Consider the following 16,693-nt stretch of genomic DNA (forward strand, 5'->3'; position numbering starts at 1 on the left):
AGTGAACTAGATGTCTTCGTGTTGTTCTTCTGCTCAGATAATGTTAATCCAACACATCTTTGTAGCAGCGTCCGTGTTGATTCCACGTTCTGACTTAAGAGCACATGAAAACACACTGAAGTCGAAGAATGACTTCACAACGCAGGAAATGGGACCATCCGAGGCACACGCTGAACTGCTGGTTGCAATGCTAAATGATATTTCTTGTTGATATTTAATTAATTAATGATTTTCAATCCTCGAGTTTCTGCACACTAACCTCTAATAAAGGAAACCAAGTGTAGTTTAAGATGCAAATGATTAGATATTCAGGTAATTTGAAATGTCTTAATTTTATTCAAGTCAGTCACGAGAGCATGGCCACAAGCAGTGACCGATGAGACGTTATACGTTTCATTTGCTGGTCCATAAATCATGTCCATGCCTCATCTTATTAGAGTACAGTCACCTGGCCTGCTACATTTTTGGGAGTCGGGCCTTTGGTCATATACAGTTGCTTGCATGTGCAGTTTTTTTACTCCCATACTATATAACCTTAATGAAGCAAAACCTTTTTGTGAAGATGCAGTCACATTAATTCCTGTGGGAGTTTGCTGTAGCAGACTGTGCAGGCTGCAAGCACAGAATGGATGAGGATAAACTAACAATCTAACAAGCACCATCTCTGGGGGTTTCTAATGCGACAAAAGGTGTCTAATGGGAGCAAGGCAAATTCTTAAATTTTAATGGCTGCTCTCTCTAATGAACACTTTGAGTTCGTGTGAGTCTGACCTTTTTCCCCTCCTTGTCTGTCCCAGCAGAATCCGCCGGGCCTGCTGACTATGCCCCGGAGCCCCACTTCTAGTGAGGATGAGATGGCCCAGAGCTTTTCCGACTACTCCGACGACTGTGCCTCCGACAGCTCCCGCGAAGAGACCATTTACGAGACCATAAAGGCCACCGCCGAGCCACCTCAGAACCACATGGACGACATTCACATAAACACGCTGGTCATCCGTGTCCTCATCCCCGACCTGCAGCAGACGGTAATTATCTGTGAACGATGAGGACAGATATGTGGAGGCGATATGAAATATGAACTAGATTTGTTTTTCAATATTGACATTTGAGTATTGATTTTCCAGCCTCGTTGTTGAGATCCACTGGAGAATTAATGACTGTGTATTTGACACCTTATAGCCTTATTTACAGTCAAAGAGCTTTTATTAGAAGCTGGTACACAGTAAATTCAAGCGCAACACAGCATTGTTGGCTTTATTAGAGCTGCTGGAGAGCCACTCATACAGCAGGGGCCTCTGCAGCATTTCAGCTGTGGGTTATTATTATGTTCAGCATGCATTAAACAAACAGGTATATCTAAAAAATGTCCAAAAAGTGGAATGTGAGTGCAAACAAACTTTTCCAGATGTTAAAGGTTAATACAATGACCCACATATGATCCCATATACTCTCCACTCAACTACAACAAGGGTTACATAGTGACGCAGACAGGTCACTGAAGAAAAGGCTACAACTGAGGTGTTTACAGGCAGTTCAGGACCAGTGTGTTCTGTGGGAGATGGTAGCTCCCTTTGGGGTGGCCTATTACCTGCACATAAAAGATGTATAACACAACAAAAAAGCATTATATGACCTCTATAATTTAATCTTAAAGATGTATTTTATGTTGTAACATGTCCTTATCACATCCATCTATGTACACAGATTAATCATATGCATGCTTTCAGAGAAATCCTGCATATGAATGAGCTGCCTGTGGTTTTTAAATAGTGAAATATTTCTGTAACAAGCCTAATTTCCGTTTTGACGTAAATCCTTTGACTTAAATGAGCTCTGACGAACAAGATTCACGTCGTATTTTCTGTAATAACATGCGGTGGTGTTTGAATGTTGAGTGGGCAGGTAGCTGGTTGAGCGTAGGTGGGGTGTGTGATTTTAAAGTGGGGGTTGTATTAATGATGAACTGATGAATAATATAAGATGGGGCCCACTCTATCGATCATTAGAATATATCAAGATTAGCGCTGGCCTTCAGAACACTAAAGCTGGCTGTGTAGTGGAACATTATGGTGCAGTTAGCACAAGACAGGATAAAGATGTGGAAGCCCAGATGAAAAAGGAAGTGACTGATGAAACACGTTATAATTGTCCCGCAGTTTTCCATTAATATGTAAATGAGTGGCAGGTAGATTAATAACAGAAAGCAAAGAATGCATAATGAATGTTATTCTTAGGTCCAGACCTCATACATACACAAAATGCATCACTGGAAAACTACCGTTTTAGTTTGCCCACATATTATGAAATACACTAGGTGAACTCGCTGCAGTAAATCTGCAGTATTCCTGAACTGAAAGCAAAAGTTTGACATTTTGGGAAATACACTTTCACTGTCTGGTGAGGGGTTATACGAGAAGACAAATCCACTCTTATATGGCTCATCTAAAAAGCTCGATCCAGCAGCCCATTAGCCCGATGAAACAAGGGAAAACAGTTCAATGGAAAGAAAATCTGCCTAGCAGCACCTCTAATTAACATGTTCCAGCATGCTACATCTGAGTCTCAGAATACGGCCGTACAGGTCGCCTGTGCACGCAGCGGATCACAAGCCATATTTACGTTTATTGTTTGCAGCATCCTCTAGAGGCCGAAGTAGTTAAGACGAGGTGAGGTGGTGCACGTGCCAGTGGGTGCTCTCACCTCATTTTCACTTCACTTAGCTGCATTTTAAGACACATGAATAGCTCCGAGTTTGCAGGAAAAAATAACGGAGCACAGCTACGCATCATAATTTGCCAAACACACACTAATGACAGCCGCCTCAGACAAACTAAATGAAAGTATTACTAAATGAAACTCTTGAATTATCCAAAGCATTAACCATATTTCCTCTACGGCTCTAACATAGTATAAAGAGTAAAAAGAAAAAGTCTGCTTAGGAAGGAGCACTGGGTGGATGGACTGATCTAACACTGATCCATGAGGCTGCTGTTCGTGTCCCTGTGAAGACTTATATACATACATAAGTTAAGTCACATCACATACTAACATAACCGACTTCTTTTCACCCAAACCATGACCTTTTCCTAAACCTACCCATGTAGTTTTGGTGCCTAAATCTAACCAAGCTGCGACAGTTTCACAATGTTAAACAGTTTATCATTCTTTCCGTGTCGTGAGTCAGTGCCAAACAACCTATTCTGCCATTTAGGTGTAAGGACATGCTGAGCAAAGTGGGAGGGCTTGCTATTTTTTTCCTCCCTTTATTCCCATTTCACTTTTTTCTTTGAGCAACATGTTTCAGCTTTGTATCTGAGCTCAAGCCTTATAGCCTCACTGAACTAACGACTAAAGTAGAAAACAAGCAAGCTAGATGACGTGTGTAGGTTAACAAGAAAACCAAAATCAATTTAACATCCGACTTCTTCTGCTTTATTTTTCTGCTTTTTAAACCCTGTGTCATGCCCAAAACTTGTTTGTGGATAACATCACAGCTTTGACAGTGGAATCTGTGAATCTAGTATTCATTTTTTTTTCAATTCACAGGAATTTTGAATGTTTAATTTAAAAAAGCAGCCCAATGCATTCACACATGCGGCACACTGTTGCTTTTAATGAAGCCCCAGGTGTGAGTACAATATAAAAGGTTGTTCCTCTGAATTAACTGTAGCTTCTGTGGGCATGTTCTCCACCGCATTGTGAACTGTAGCTGTCAGTGGTATTTGCTTTACTGTCATTCCCAGAAAAGCTTTGGATATAAAGGTTTATCATCAAAGACTAACTGTAGCTGCCAGAGTCTGTACAGTAGTTTCATCTTGGGCCGATGCAGCTTTGTACTGGAGCTCTTCATTTGATGTGCGTGTCCTAGGGGAACCGTGCCAGATAGCTTTACACTGGATGTCATTGACAGTACAGTGAGTTGTAGCATTTTCTCATCGTGAACATCTGAACAAAACAGAAGGGCAGAAGAAGAAAGACAGGGAAACAGGAAGTTGGCAAAGCTCTGCCTTCTGCAGCCACCCGATGCCCTTCTCTCCTGAGTTCCCCTTCTTCGTTCTGACTCTCCCTCCCATTTTGTCCAGTTTGATTTGATAAACTCATGGCTTCGGCGCACTTTCTAGCCGCTTTGCAAAGCACTTTGTAACTTCCCGAATGGCGGATCTTAACAGAATAAAGCAAAGGCAGGGTTGGATCCTGGGGCTACGGTGTTGATCCAGAGATGAACCCGTGACCCTTTGATGTAATTAGCACAGTGGTTATAACTCCAGCACAAAAGGTGTGTGTGTTCACATGTGCACTAAGCTCTCTCACATGTATGCACTCATGCTCCTGATTTGACATTCATCACTGAGCACTCAGTGGTGCCACTTGATCCGCTTGGAAATCAAACTCGGTTGAATAAATCAAACTCTGTTGAGTAATTCAAATGTACACAGCCGGTGCACGTGAGCCCGGCCTATTCTATATTTCTGTAACTTTATCATCAGGGATCATGATGAAGATGTATGATTGATGCATGAATGTGAATCATCACTTATTCACTTTAATAAAGACATGTCCTCACGATCGAAGCGTGGCGGTGCGGTATCGTAACCTTCACTCACTTAAATCAAAGATCTCTGAGTCTCGCTCCGTCTGCGGGCTGAATCGCCGTGGTTCACGTAAAGCACCAGGTGACTTGCTGGAAAAGCTTTTGACTGACCGCATCTGCGTGTGAGAGGGGGTTTTCTGCTGTTAATGCTGACAGCAAGGCTCCTTTCTGGGGATTTTAATCCATCCCCTAACACCCTTTATTAACCTCCCTGCCCTCCTCCCGTTAAAAAAAGTGAGCTCCCCTGAAAGCCATTGTAAAGTTCTCACACTGGTTGGATGAGAAGATAAATACCACTCTCTTGTCGTGCTGGAGCTGGAGCCAGACGGCGATTAGCATAGCTTAGCATAAAGACTGGAAGCAGGGGGAAGCAGCTAGCCTGACTGTCCTCAGTTTAAAAAATAAACTATTATAAGAACAGTTGTGTTGTAACTATTTCTTGGCCTAAACTAGATGTCTGTAAACATTCTCAGTCATCCAGGTCGTAAATTAAGGGGTCAACTGGACTTGTTAATTAAAGCAAGCTTTAAAGGTGTTTTGAGGGAACGTTTGACAGAGCCAGACTGGCTGTTTCCTCCTGCTTCCAGTCTTTATTGTAAGCTAAGGTAACCACCTCCTGGCTCCAGCTCCGAATGCATTGACTTGAAAGTGGTTATAATCATCTCATCTAACTTTTGAAGGAATGCGAGAGAAAGCGAACAAGCATGTTTCACACAATGTCCAAATACTCCATTGTTATAATGAGGCCTGGTACAACAGCTGTAACATTTGCCCTCTCTTCAACACAAATACCAACACTACAAATCACAGAAAAAGACAGAACATTTCCTCTTTCCCACATGCTTTTCTGCGTCTTTGCTTCTTCTACAATCTTTAAATTGTCCTCTTCAAATAAGCCTTTTATCTCACTGTATTTCAGCCGTCTCCCGTCCTAGCACACCGCTCTTGCATCCAGATGGAGACCCATCTTTTCAGCGCTTATCTTGCTAAAGATTCAAAGATTGGACACAATGGCGGACTTGAGGTTAGACAAGCAAGCTACTTTTCCAAAGATTGTTGCTTTGAATTGTTGGACCCCGGTTTGAGAACACTGAAAAGATTATGCGCTTTCAGTAACGCTACATGGTCATATGCGAAGCCACAGCAGCCAATCGAACCGAGTTCAACCTTCATCAAGTCAGACAGCAGCAGCAAGTAGCCAGGTGCGTTCACAAGAGTGATCGCTCCCCAGTGCCCTGTACACATCGTTTAAGTTAAACTTGTGTTAAGGGCTGAAGAGGCAGCAATAATGGGAGCAGATGGAAATTTGCCACTGTAACAAACCAGCAGAAGGAAAAAAGACCATATCAGTCCAAACAGCCTGCCAGATGCCATCTGTTTCTGTACTGTACCTTCAACCCTTCATCTTGCCATCCCTTCCTCGCCTCTCCTCAACCCACTCAACGCCAGGCGAGAGGATTATGGTGAAGCAGAGTTCACAGACTGCTCATCCCTTTAGCCTTTATCACAGACACAGGGCTGCTATCGCCGGCTGAGCAGCACATCCAGCTGTAAACACTCGCAGACACTTCCTGAATGCCACGGCACAGTGCCCATAATCCTCTCTGATTCAGGCGAGGCCAGAAGTCCTGCATTGTTTGTTTGTTCCATTGTTTGTTTGTTTGTTTTTCACTCCAGGGATGCTGAAACTTGGAAAGACCAGGGGGCAGAGGGGTCATGTCAGTTACATCCTCAGCGGGCGAATTGGCCCTGTTTAACAAATAGCATGGCTACAATACACAATCAACAAGCTTGGCAGTGCTGCGTGGCGGTCGGGGGTTATTTGTAGTAACTGGGGCAGGGTTTGTGTAATTAAAGCACCAATTTCGATGGGTCTAAACTATTTTGATTGTGCACCATTGTTTTGTGATTGTATTCAAATCCTCTTATCACTCTTGCGTCCCAGCCTATTAGCATCTGTCAATCAAAAGTTGACAAGTTAAAAGTCTGTCACAAGTTGATAACATTACATGCTTTTATTTAAAAGATTAATTCTTCATTTGTGTTGATTGCTGTGACTGCCAGCCAGCACTCCAGTCATCACTTTGTAATCAGTGTCTCTTTTCCACTCCCCCCCCCAAAACCCAACCAGAAATGCATGCGGTTCAACCCGGATGCGACGGTCTGGGTTGCCAAGCAGCGGATCCTGTGTACCCTTAATCAGAGCCTGAAAGACGTGCTCAACTATGGGCTTTTCCAGCCAGCTAGCAACGGGAGGGACGGCAAGTTCCTGGATGAAGAGCGCGTCCTTCGAGAGTACCCCCAGCCAATCAGCAAGGGTGTCCCGTCTTTGGAGGTAAACTGTTGGCCAGTTGGATCATTACTCCAGTTAGTAGGGATGGAATCTAAATGATTGAAGAATTAATATTTGTCATTAGTCAGGACTCAAAGTACAGTGTCTCAACGTTAGAGCTGGAAAAAGGCTTTCAGTATCAGTCCATCAAATTAACTTCAAAACTCTTCAATTGAAGATTTAGAGTCTCAACTATGATGAAGGATTTTCTGAGATGCAAACAGAAAATCTGTTTAAATAAATAAAATTATTCAAAAATCTTGTATGAATCTGTGTACATCCTGCAGTGTGAAATATTTGCGTCTTGGGTCAGTGACATTCTTCAGTTTCAGTCTTTCCTCTTGAGCGTGCGTAGTGGCACCATGTCTTTCTGTATTGAGACTATTAAATTAGGTTTGAAAAAGCAGATACAGATGTTACGCTTTGAGGTTGGGGTGTTTCTCTAAGTGCATCGCTGCATGTTTCAGGGCATGGGTCTAACTGCTGATGTTTTAGATTGTATGCACCTTCACTCCGTCTGCTTTATTGGATGGTGATGCATCAGGGGACAAACCAACTCAGGGTCCAGACAGAAAGACACGGGAGACCAGCACTGCTGCTCTTTCTCACATGGGGGTAGGCTACTTGGAGTCGAACATGAAACACATTTGTGATGTATTTTATTAACTCTGCCAAACGTCTTTGCCAACAAAATTGGAAAATATCACAAAAGTGTGAATGTTAACTCTTGACCTTGAAAATAGTAGTTTGTAGTTTAGTAGTTTCTCTCTGTCTTCATCAGTGGATTGAGTTTGCTGACTTGTAATGAGCTGTATAGTATAGTGAGCTGAACTACTGTTTTTAAATTGACAAAAGAAAATTCATCATGAGGTCCACTTACTGACTGAGAAACTCAGTTTGCTCAGGAAGATTTTGCTGAAAGCTGCAAAAACATCAACACGTGATGGGATTTTTTTTTTCAAACTACTATTTTCAAGGTCAAGCGTTAACGTTCACACTTATGTTTGTGATAGTTTCCAATTTTGTTGGCAAATACGTTTGGCAGAGTTAATAAAATACATCACAAATGTGTTTCATGTCCGATGTGAGAAAGAGCAGCATGTCTTTCTGTCTGTCTTGGTAAATCAGTGGTGTGTTTAGTTTAGCTAACTCAGGCAGCCTTGTTGTTCCCATTTTCGTTCCTGCCATACGCCTGGAAAGAAATACGTTTGTTTTTGTGATGGGATTGTCTGTTAGGGTACAGTGTAACAGCCACACTGTACACTGTGAGGGTAAAGTAACGTTCAAGTAAATTATAAATTAAATGGATTACCTCAAATATTAATATTGATATAATATTAGTTAAATGTTATATTAATATTGACAACGAAAATGTTATTACTTCTCTATATTAAACAATCCCATGCTTCACAAAAAGATGATGTAATTTCATATTTCACACAGCCTGCCAGTAAACCAGATACCATGAAAGTAATGAAATGTGCCATCAATAAAGAGGACACATCTTAGGCTTGATCCCCTAGCGATCCTCTTTCCGGAGGAACAATTGCTTTCACGATGCACCCGGAGGTGTCAAGTAAACAACTCTGAGCGTTTTGAGGGAAAGGTTATCAGTTATTGGAACAGAGCTTTAACAGAAGCCTTGTTGGACCCATTTGTGTTTTTAATAATTTGTCTTTCACTCAACAGTTCCGTTACAAGAGCAGAGTCTACAGGCAGCCCAATGTGGACGAGAAACAGATTGCCAAGCTTCATACAAAGGTGAGATTAACTGAATCACTGTTTTGTTACCGGTCAGCGATAGATGCTGCCTTTCTCCCGCTCCACTCTTCTTCCACTCTGTTTTGAAATTACGGGAAACATTGCCCGCCAGGAGACAAACTGAAGAGTTGGAATGAGCAGCTGAACAGACAAAGAGATTCAAGAAAAAGATGTCACAGTACCGCCCACCTCAGTCTGACTGTCGACTGGCCTCTGGAAAGTGCAGTGTGAAAACACCACAGTAATGACTGTTTCACGCCAAAGGTGTTGCCAAAATAAAATTTTTTAAAGGAAAGGCCTTTCACAGATTGCATTATCTATTTAGCAGCTTCACTGGTTGATTAGAGTAAGAGAATGTTTGTCGCTGTTTGGTTTAATTCTTGGCAGCTTGAACTGTGTGACACGGGAACGGTGGTGAAAAACACTCCGCTAGCACACAGTGGATCTTACCTGTCAGTCTGGGCTTATTTGGAGCTGTGATGACAAAGGGAAACCTGTAAGTCTGTATGCTGCTCAGTAGGAGCGTCTAGCCTCCTGCCAGCCCCAACCTCTCCATCTCTACCCTGCCGCATGAAGTAAAGTAAATAGAAGATTTTTAGTCTTTTCATCATTGCGTAAGGCTAGCTCTGGGCTCTGTCCCATAGCTACTGTAATCCTGTAGTGCAGCCAAAGCATAAGTGTCTCTGGCAGCTCTCTGTTAGAGGCACACTGGGAAACTGTCTGACAGCTGCTCTAATTCTACATCTGAATGCAGAAAAGGAGGACAGAAGATGGAAAGGAAGGAGAAGGAAAAATAAAACATGCAAAAAAGAAAAGCCTCTTTTCTAAATGTGGAGCATGCTGTTGAGAACACTCAAACACGTTTACATTCTTTGCAAAGTCATTAGTCAGAACATGTGGCTCCTCTATAATTGACATTTGAGTTGATTCCTCATTTCTTGGCCTGACCCGACTTTTTGGAATAATCCTTTTTGCCATGCAGTCTGGTACTCTGTGGTTGGCTGGAACTCACACTGAGACAGCCAATCAACTGCCAGCCTGCCAACCTGTTTCAGCAGAGAGAGAGAGAGAGAGAGAGAGAGAGAGAGAGAGAGAGAGAGCACCATCCTCCAGACTCTGATTCACTAGGCCCACAGACACACAAACAGACACACATCAGCTACATTAAATAAAACATTGCATGAAAACACAGGGCCACGTATGTGAACCTTTGACATTTCCAGATATTGAACTGGCAGTGACTCATCATGGTTAGTATCTAAACAGCATCTCTCCATATCTGTGCTCAAACTTGTTTGGTTTAGCTAAAGTTAATGAAAAATATTTTTGATTTCATTGAACTGTCTGTATCACAAAATGATCTTCATACGCAGAGAATTTAGCTTGGAACACATTAAATATTTAGTTATTGAAATCTAATAACAGTGTTGGTGTTGGTGACACTGATAGAAAAGCAATTAAAGTCTTTAAAAAGTACATTTCCGAGCAGATTCACAGGATCAGGATCTGGGGCGGTTCGGGGATTTTAAATGGATTGGTCTGAGCTATAAAAAGATCCAGATCCATTGTCAATTCTTTTTCTTTGTTTTGTGTGGGAACACCAGCTGTTAAACGCTACACACAGTGTGCACAGTGTAGCTGTGTAATGTTAGTCTGATCTTCAGACTGAATGACTACCGTTTTTTGTTGTTATCATGTTCATGTTAGCTTTTTTAATTTCAGGTGTTCTTTTCAAAGTTCTTTTCTCAAGACGTTTTTAGGCAACCAAAATGTTTCAGTTAGCTGTCATGAAGAGAACACAACGTGAAAGGGTCAAAGCTCTTAGATGAAAACACAGACAGCACCCAAAAACAAGTTCACGGCAAGTTAAACAGTGCAGCGGATATGAATCACCTCTATCCTGATTGACAGTTCACCAGAAACTTGTCAATCAGCTTGTAGCCCCGCCCTAAAGCCTCCCCTGCTTCCTGGTCTCTGTTCCTCTAAACGGGACCATAATTTACTAAATGAACATCATGCTGTGTTGAAGAAGACTTGAAACTAGCGACTGAGACCAGAAACTCATCAGGAAAGTGTTTACTGAGGTGAATCTCGTGTGGGAAATGGGGTCAGTTTGTCATAGACTCCAGTGCAACCTGCAGAGTCGCCCCCTGCTGCCCATTAGAGAGAATGCATCTCAGGTTTCAAGGTTCTTCCGCATTAGCTACACTTTTCATACCCGGAGGTTACCGCTCCGCATATTCGCGCCTTTTCACTCCTCCTCATGTCTTCTTGTGCCTTTTATTCCAAGTTTATTCTTTTATTGCTACCGATTGTCTTTGCCTTCTGCTATCTCATTCTCCTCTCCTTCGGGGAGCTGCTCTCTTATCTATTTTTATCACACGGCCTGGAAAGAAAGCAGACAGGAACAGAAAGGAGCAGCCATTCCAGTGTCGCCACACTCTTAATCCTGCCATCTCCCTTCCTGTGCTTCCTGCTTTCAGTAGCCTATTATTTCACCTTTATATTCTTATAACAGTGAGTTTCCCTCAGTTTCACTCTGTATTCCTAAACGCTTCCACTTTTCACCCTCAGTTATGCTTGACCCTCTACACCTTTCTCTATCTCAACTTCTATTTCAGTCTTTTTACAGCTCTGAAACCTCCCTCCTGTCTTTTTCTCTCACACCCACCACCATTTGTTCTTTCTTCTCACTGTAATGGCTCTTTCTCTTCTCTGGTTGCGCAGGCCAATCTGAGGAAGTTCATGGACCTCATCCAGCATTATCAGGTGGACAAAGTGTCTAAGTTGTTGGAGAGAGGCTTCGATCCCAACTACCATGACAGTGAGACTGGAGGTAAGGCTGCGCCCTGCTTACAAGCTCGAACACAGAACACAGACTTAAAACTATATCTAAGAAACTTATGAGTTCCAAAAAATAAAGAGGGCTGTTTTTCAATGTGAGTTTGTATTTGTGCATTTGTGTTCTGACACCAGGGTATTCTACAAAACCGGTATTTGCTTCAGTTACCGGTCCTAGCAAAGGACTCGCAGTGTGGCCACAGAGGCATTGTTGACTTTCAGTATAGATTCAGGTATGGAATTAATTATGCAGTGTGTAGGTTACCAAGAGAGAGACATGTGGGTGTCATTTCCAGAGCTGAGGCAGCAATGAGTTGTTCAAATCTCCCCTTAAAGGTTCTAAAGGTCAAGCATCTGAAACAGACACATAGTGAACTCAAATGTGTAAATATGTTTTGTTTAAGAGAAACCAAATCTGAATAGACCTGAGGACAACTGGTCCAGAAAAATCACAAAAAGCTTACTTTCTCTCTTTACACTTGTGGTGGCCATGCGGGTACTTAAGTTTAGGTTTTGAGAAATCTGCCTCTGAAACTTATTCTGACACCAAAACAATGAGCGCTATTTAGTTTGTTAGTCTTTTTTTAGAGGAAATAAAGGTCAGTGGATTAATTGGATTAACCGACAAATGCGCGGTGCATTTGTTGAATTGGGGTGGCGGCAGCAGTAGTTTGAGAGAGACAGATATGTAAAAACCTGGGCAAATAAAATGACACAAAAATGGCCCGTGGTTAGCTCAGCTGGTAGAGTGTGCCTCATGTACAAGGCTGAGTCCTTTCTGTCAACCCGTTCTCCCTCCCGGACCCGTCACATGTGGACGCATGGCGTCAGTTTGTAACACACTGGGGGATCCCTGTAGCGTCATAGTTCAGGGCAGTGGTGGGGGGGAGCCCTGTAGCGTCAGGTATATGATATTTAACAGAAAAGACTGAGTGAGGAGGCGGTTGGGGTGGATGGGGGGCCAGAACCCGGACTTTGAACCAGGAGACTGGTGTTTGTGTCCCGTGTGGAACAAAAAGTCATCATTTAAATATTTTTATTGAAGTTATGCGAGTTATATAAATTGCGTAAGTTCCTCAAATGATGTAAGTTAACTTACGTGTTAAGTGACGTACGGAGTTATTTTAACCCAAACCAGGATCTTTTCCGAACCTTAACCAAGTAGTTTACCAAACTAAACCGAACCAAACTGCAACGTTTCACAACTTGAAAAATGTGCCATTTCAAAATGCTAGCGTTTGATTTTGAAAGTCTATCCGGACGTTGCATATTTATTGTTGCTAACTTTACCAAGTATATCCAGCTGCAGCCGGACCCTTCTCAACTTTACTGGGCATTGCACATTTGTTGTTGCTAAGTGTTGCTTAAAAGTCTAAAAACTACGCGAAAGGGGTACCCAGGGCGTTCAAAAGCAGCGCTCCCTCATGTCCTGCCTCTCTCTCATGTCCTGCCTCTCTCCACCTGTCTTATCAGAAATAAAGGCAAAAAGCTCAAAAAAGTGTCACACAAATGTAGAATTGTGTCCTTTGGGTGAATGAAGCTTCAAGACACCATGGGATGAGGTTAGGGTACAATAGTAAACAGTACTATGAGAGAGGTAGCGGTTTGGCCTTGGTGCCAAGTGTAAAAACGCTGTTAAATAAACACTCACACTATACCATAAGTTCAGAAAGGAAGCAAGCGGCCAGCCACTGGAGTGGGTTACGTTGCCCTCTGTGACGGATTTTGTTTGTGTTGAGTATCTTCCAGTATAAACATTTGAGTTGTGAACAGGTATTCCTGAGAGGAATGTGTGTGTTCAGTCAGGCTGCTGCGTCCTGAGTAAATAGTCATTGTAGCTCTATGTTGTTACACTCAACCAAACTTGGGGGGGGGGGGGGGGGGCATCCAGTGCCCAGAGTAATAAGCTGTGTCCTAATGTGTTCTCAGCACAGCTCACAAACGTTCCATAAAGACAAAGTGAGCAGATGTTTCATGTGACGCCAAGATAGGATAACGGTTAAAATATAACCCCTCGTAGGCCCACTTGGAGGCTGAGAGTCCTGTCTGGGGAGACTACATCCTGGCAAGCATAATCACGTATTATCTCCAAACATGCACATCTACTCAGTTGTGCACTTGACTTAATTTGCTGTGGAGCCTGCTCGTGCGATCAACATCAGATATTGAAATCCATCAAGAGGGTTAGGTGTGTCAATAACAGTAGCCTCAACAGGCCGGAACAGACTGCACTCCCAAAAACATGTTGAGTTTAGAGGAAGGGATGCAGCGCCCTCCGGTCAAAGGAGTTCATGCATGTTTTCTGTGGTTGTCCAAAGGCATTCTGGATAATAATGGGACAACAAAGTGAAGTGGAGGGCGGCAGGTGAGGGCAGATTTATTAACTGTAGGTGAAGGAAATTGTAAAAATATAAAATCTTTTTTAATGTTAGAACAGTTTCTCATTGCATTTAGATGATGGCTGGAAAATAAAAACATCTAGATAAACATGAGCAGTAAGATGATAAGAAACAAATTGCCACATTATATTCTGCTTGCTCATCCCTCCCATGGGCTCCTAATCATCACATTGGCTTTTGGATGAGTATCGTGCTCAATGGGAATGGGAGTCAGCGATCCATATGATTGACAGGAAACTCTCAAGGCCATGTAGTTAAAACACAGCAGGAGGACAATCAGGGAGTCAGTTTAAGAGCTGTGCTTCTGGGGGGCACTGAGAACCACACAAGGTTCAGCTGCACTGACACACCGCCAGTGAGGAGTTCTGAGAGCACTCTGTGAGATAGAAAACCTCTTCCATCTTTAAAAAGAACAACAGAAATCATCCTTTCTGAAGAGGGTCGCTGTTGTCCTTGCTGTGTAGGGAGAAGGGATTTCCTTACACGGATTTCAAAATAACTCTCAGCTATCATCTAAAGCACCTTGTATTTAAAAGCTCATTACAAACACCGGAGTATTAAGGGTAGCAATTATGTTTATTTACGACAACTTAATGAATATGTCAAGGGTATCTCAGCAGTGCAGGTGCTCTTAACACAGCCAGTATTGAGTGGACGAGAGAAACAATGGTCTGTTGGGGAAAATAGAGGTGGTGCTGAGAGGAGAAAGGGTTATTAAGCAGAGAATTGAGGTTTTCTTAATGGGCTTTGAGAGCTGTTGTTAAATGAATGCCTTTATTGCTGATGGGGAGAGTTGTCTCTGGGGGTAAGGACTCTTGTTACTCAGCCTTTACTAGCTATTGGTTTCAGATGTCCAGCAAAAGTGATTAAGAAAAGAAAATACAAAGACTCTTCTTCTTCCTGCTGCTCATGTCTGCACACAGTCGGAGAAATGAAGGCTCATTTTCATCCCTTCAGAGGAAGCCACTTGCTGCCATCCGTACTTGTACAATGTGAGAAAAAACTGTCACATAACTTTGAAAACTGCCCAAGATATCATGACAATCATGGAGATCTCATTTCCTTTGGTAAATGTTCTGTTTTACCCCCGTTTGCTCTGTTTTCTGTTGGTTTGACATTTGTACAAAAATTGTCAATATGAAGATACCCATTTAATACATCATGCAAAAACCGGTGGCAGAATGCAAGAACAAGAAGCAAGACAGAAACAAAAATCCACTAAATTCACATTTTATTTAAACACTTCACGTCATGCTGAGCTCATCAGATAAAATGTTCAACGTTTCAGACATGCTGCATTGATCACATAGCAACAGCTTACTTAAAACCAGAGTGTTGGACTTTTAAATAGAAATGAACGTCCGGTACATTCAAGGCCTTACCAAACAATAAGCTGGTAAAAAATCAATGTCATGCAGCTGTAAAGTAACAAAAACATGACTTATTCCAGTTGAGTAAGGCCTTTTCCATTTAAATCAAAGATGGCACAGGACTGTTTATTTGCTGAGCCACTGGGGAGCTTCCAGTTCTCTATGTATATAGTTTATATAGCCCAATATCACAAAGCACATTTTGCCCCATTTTTAAATTACGCACTAATTTTAAGTGTGTTCACACTGGAAAAATGAGTAAAGTAAGTAGAATTAAACAAGCTAGCACAATGGCAATGCTAAGATGCTGATGCTTAGCAGGCACAATGTTTACAACGTTCATCATCTTAATGCTGGCATTTGCTAATTAGCACCAAACCATCAAGCATCAAACATCAAGGAGGCGCTCACAAAGTACAGGTGAGGCTGATGTCATTAGTTTTGCAGGTATTTGATCATAAATTAAAGTATTAAACATTTTACAATTTTTCTAACCTGGTGATGATGTTGGATAAAAAGTAATCTTGAGGTGACTGTGTGAATGTGTGTATGAAATATCACTGCATACCATCGACCACCACACTAGCATGGCTTAAAAGTCAGTATGCGTTAAAAAAAAGAAATGCTTGCGTTAACGTAATTGAATTAAGCGTAATTGAAAGAGCGGCTCCTAGATGGAAAGAAAGACTTTAGAAAACACAAATATTACATATTGAAAGATTCCTGTATAGCACGCAGAGAAAATTAGGACACATCAATTATCTCTTGATGAGTGCCTTATTTTGATGACCTCATTTAGATAGACATTAATGATGTCTTAATCACAGCAAAGTTTTTATTCCTCTAATTAGTTGTGACAGACAGATGACCTGCTTTTTATCATCCTGCTTAACATCGGTGCAGAAGAGGTAACAACACTGAGGAGGGACGCGATCTGAAAAGAAAATCTGTAAAATCCAAAATAAAGAGCAGAATTGTGCTTTTTCTTTTCACCTTTTCTGTGACGTGCTTGTTCTTCATCAGGCGTCGTTCATCGAGGCAGGCCACAGCTTCTTCTTGAGGCTAACCTCACTCACATTTACAATTTATTTGAAGCAGTTTATTTGAAATCTGGAGCAGGCACCTTCAGCTCACGTTGGAAGGTGAGTACAGTGTAATTCAAACTTGAATGCCGACCACTTAACCACAGTGAAGAGGATAAGAATGAGTCTCTGGCCTCCTTCAAGTGGTGCTGTTTGTCAGCCGTGGGAGTGTAATGTTAGCCACCTGCAGGAAACAACCTCAATAGATAAAGATCTTACTTATGATTATAACACAGGGTGAAGCTGGAAATTTGGCATGTCAAAATTAGCCAAACTTAATTTATTAACTAATTAATTAAATTCATCCAAACTGTAAC

The 16,693-nt window shown here is 42.0% G+C and overlaps 1 protein-coding gene across 4 annotated transcripts in view; it reads left to right on the forward strand.

The window, feature by feature from the left end:
• The window catches only part of LOC119890328 (SH3 and multiple ankyrin repeat domains protein 2-like), a 236,178-nt gene that overhangs the window by 64,544 nt on the left and 154,941 nt on the right, over window positions 1-16,693 (forward strand). For 2 of the 4 annotated variants that reach the window (XM_038701540.1, XM_038701541.1), the window contains exons 3-7: window positions 798-1,025; window positions 5,511-5,615; window positions 6,723-6,926; window positions 8,613-8,684; window positions 11,412-11,520. In XM_038701540.1, coding sequence (XP_038557468.1) covers window positions 798-1,025; window positions 5,511-5,615; window positions 6,723-6,926; window positions 8,613-8,684; window positions 11,412-11,520 — 718 coding nt within the window. The remainder of the gene's footprint in view (window positions 1-797; window positions 1,026-5,510; window positions 5,616-6,722; window positions 6,927-8,612; window positions 8,685-11,411; window positions 11,521-16,693) is intronic. The other 2 variants (XM_038701543.1, XM_038701544.1) reach the window with 1 other exon arrangement.

This window comes from Micropterus salmoides, unplaced genomic scaffold (genome assembly GCF_014851395.1).
Source record: "Micropterus salmoides isolate LMB-PRFRI ecotype aquatic unplaced genomic scaffold, ASM1485139v1 Ms_hic_scaffold_6, whole genome shotgun sequence".
Lineage (NCBI taxonomy): Eukaryota > Metazoa > Chordata > Actinopteri > Centrarchiformes > Centrarchidae > Micropterus > Micropterus salmoides.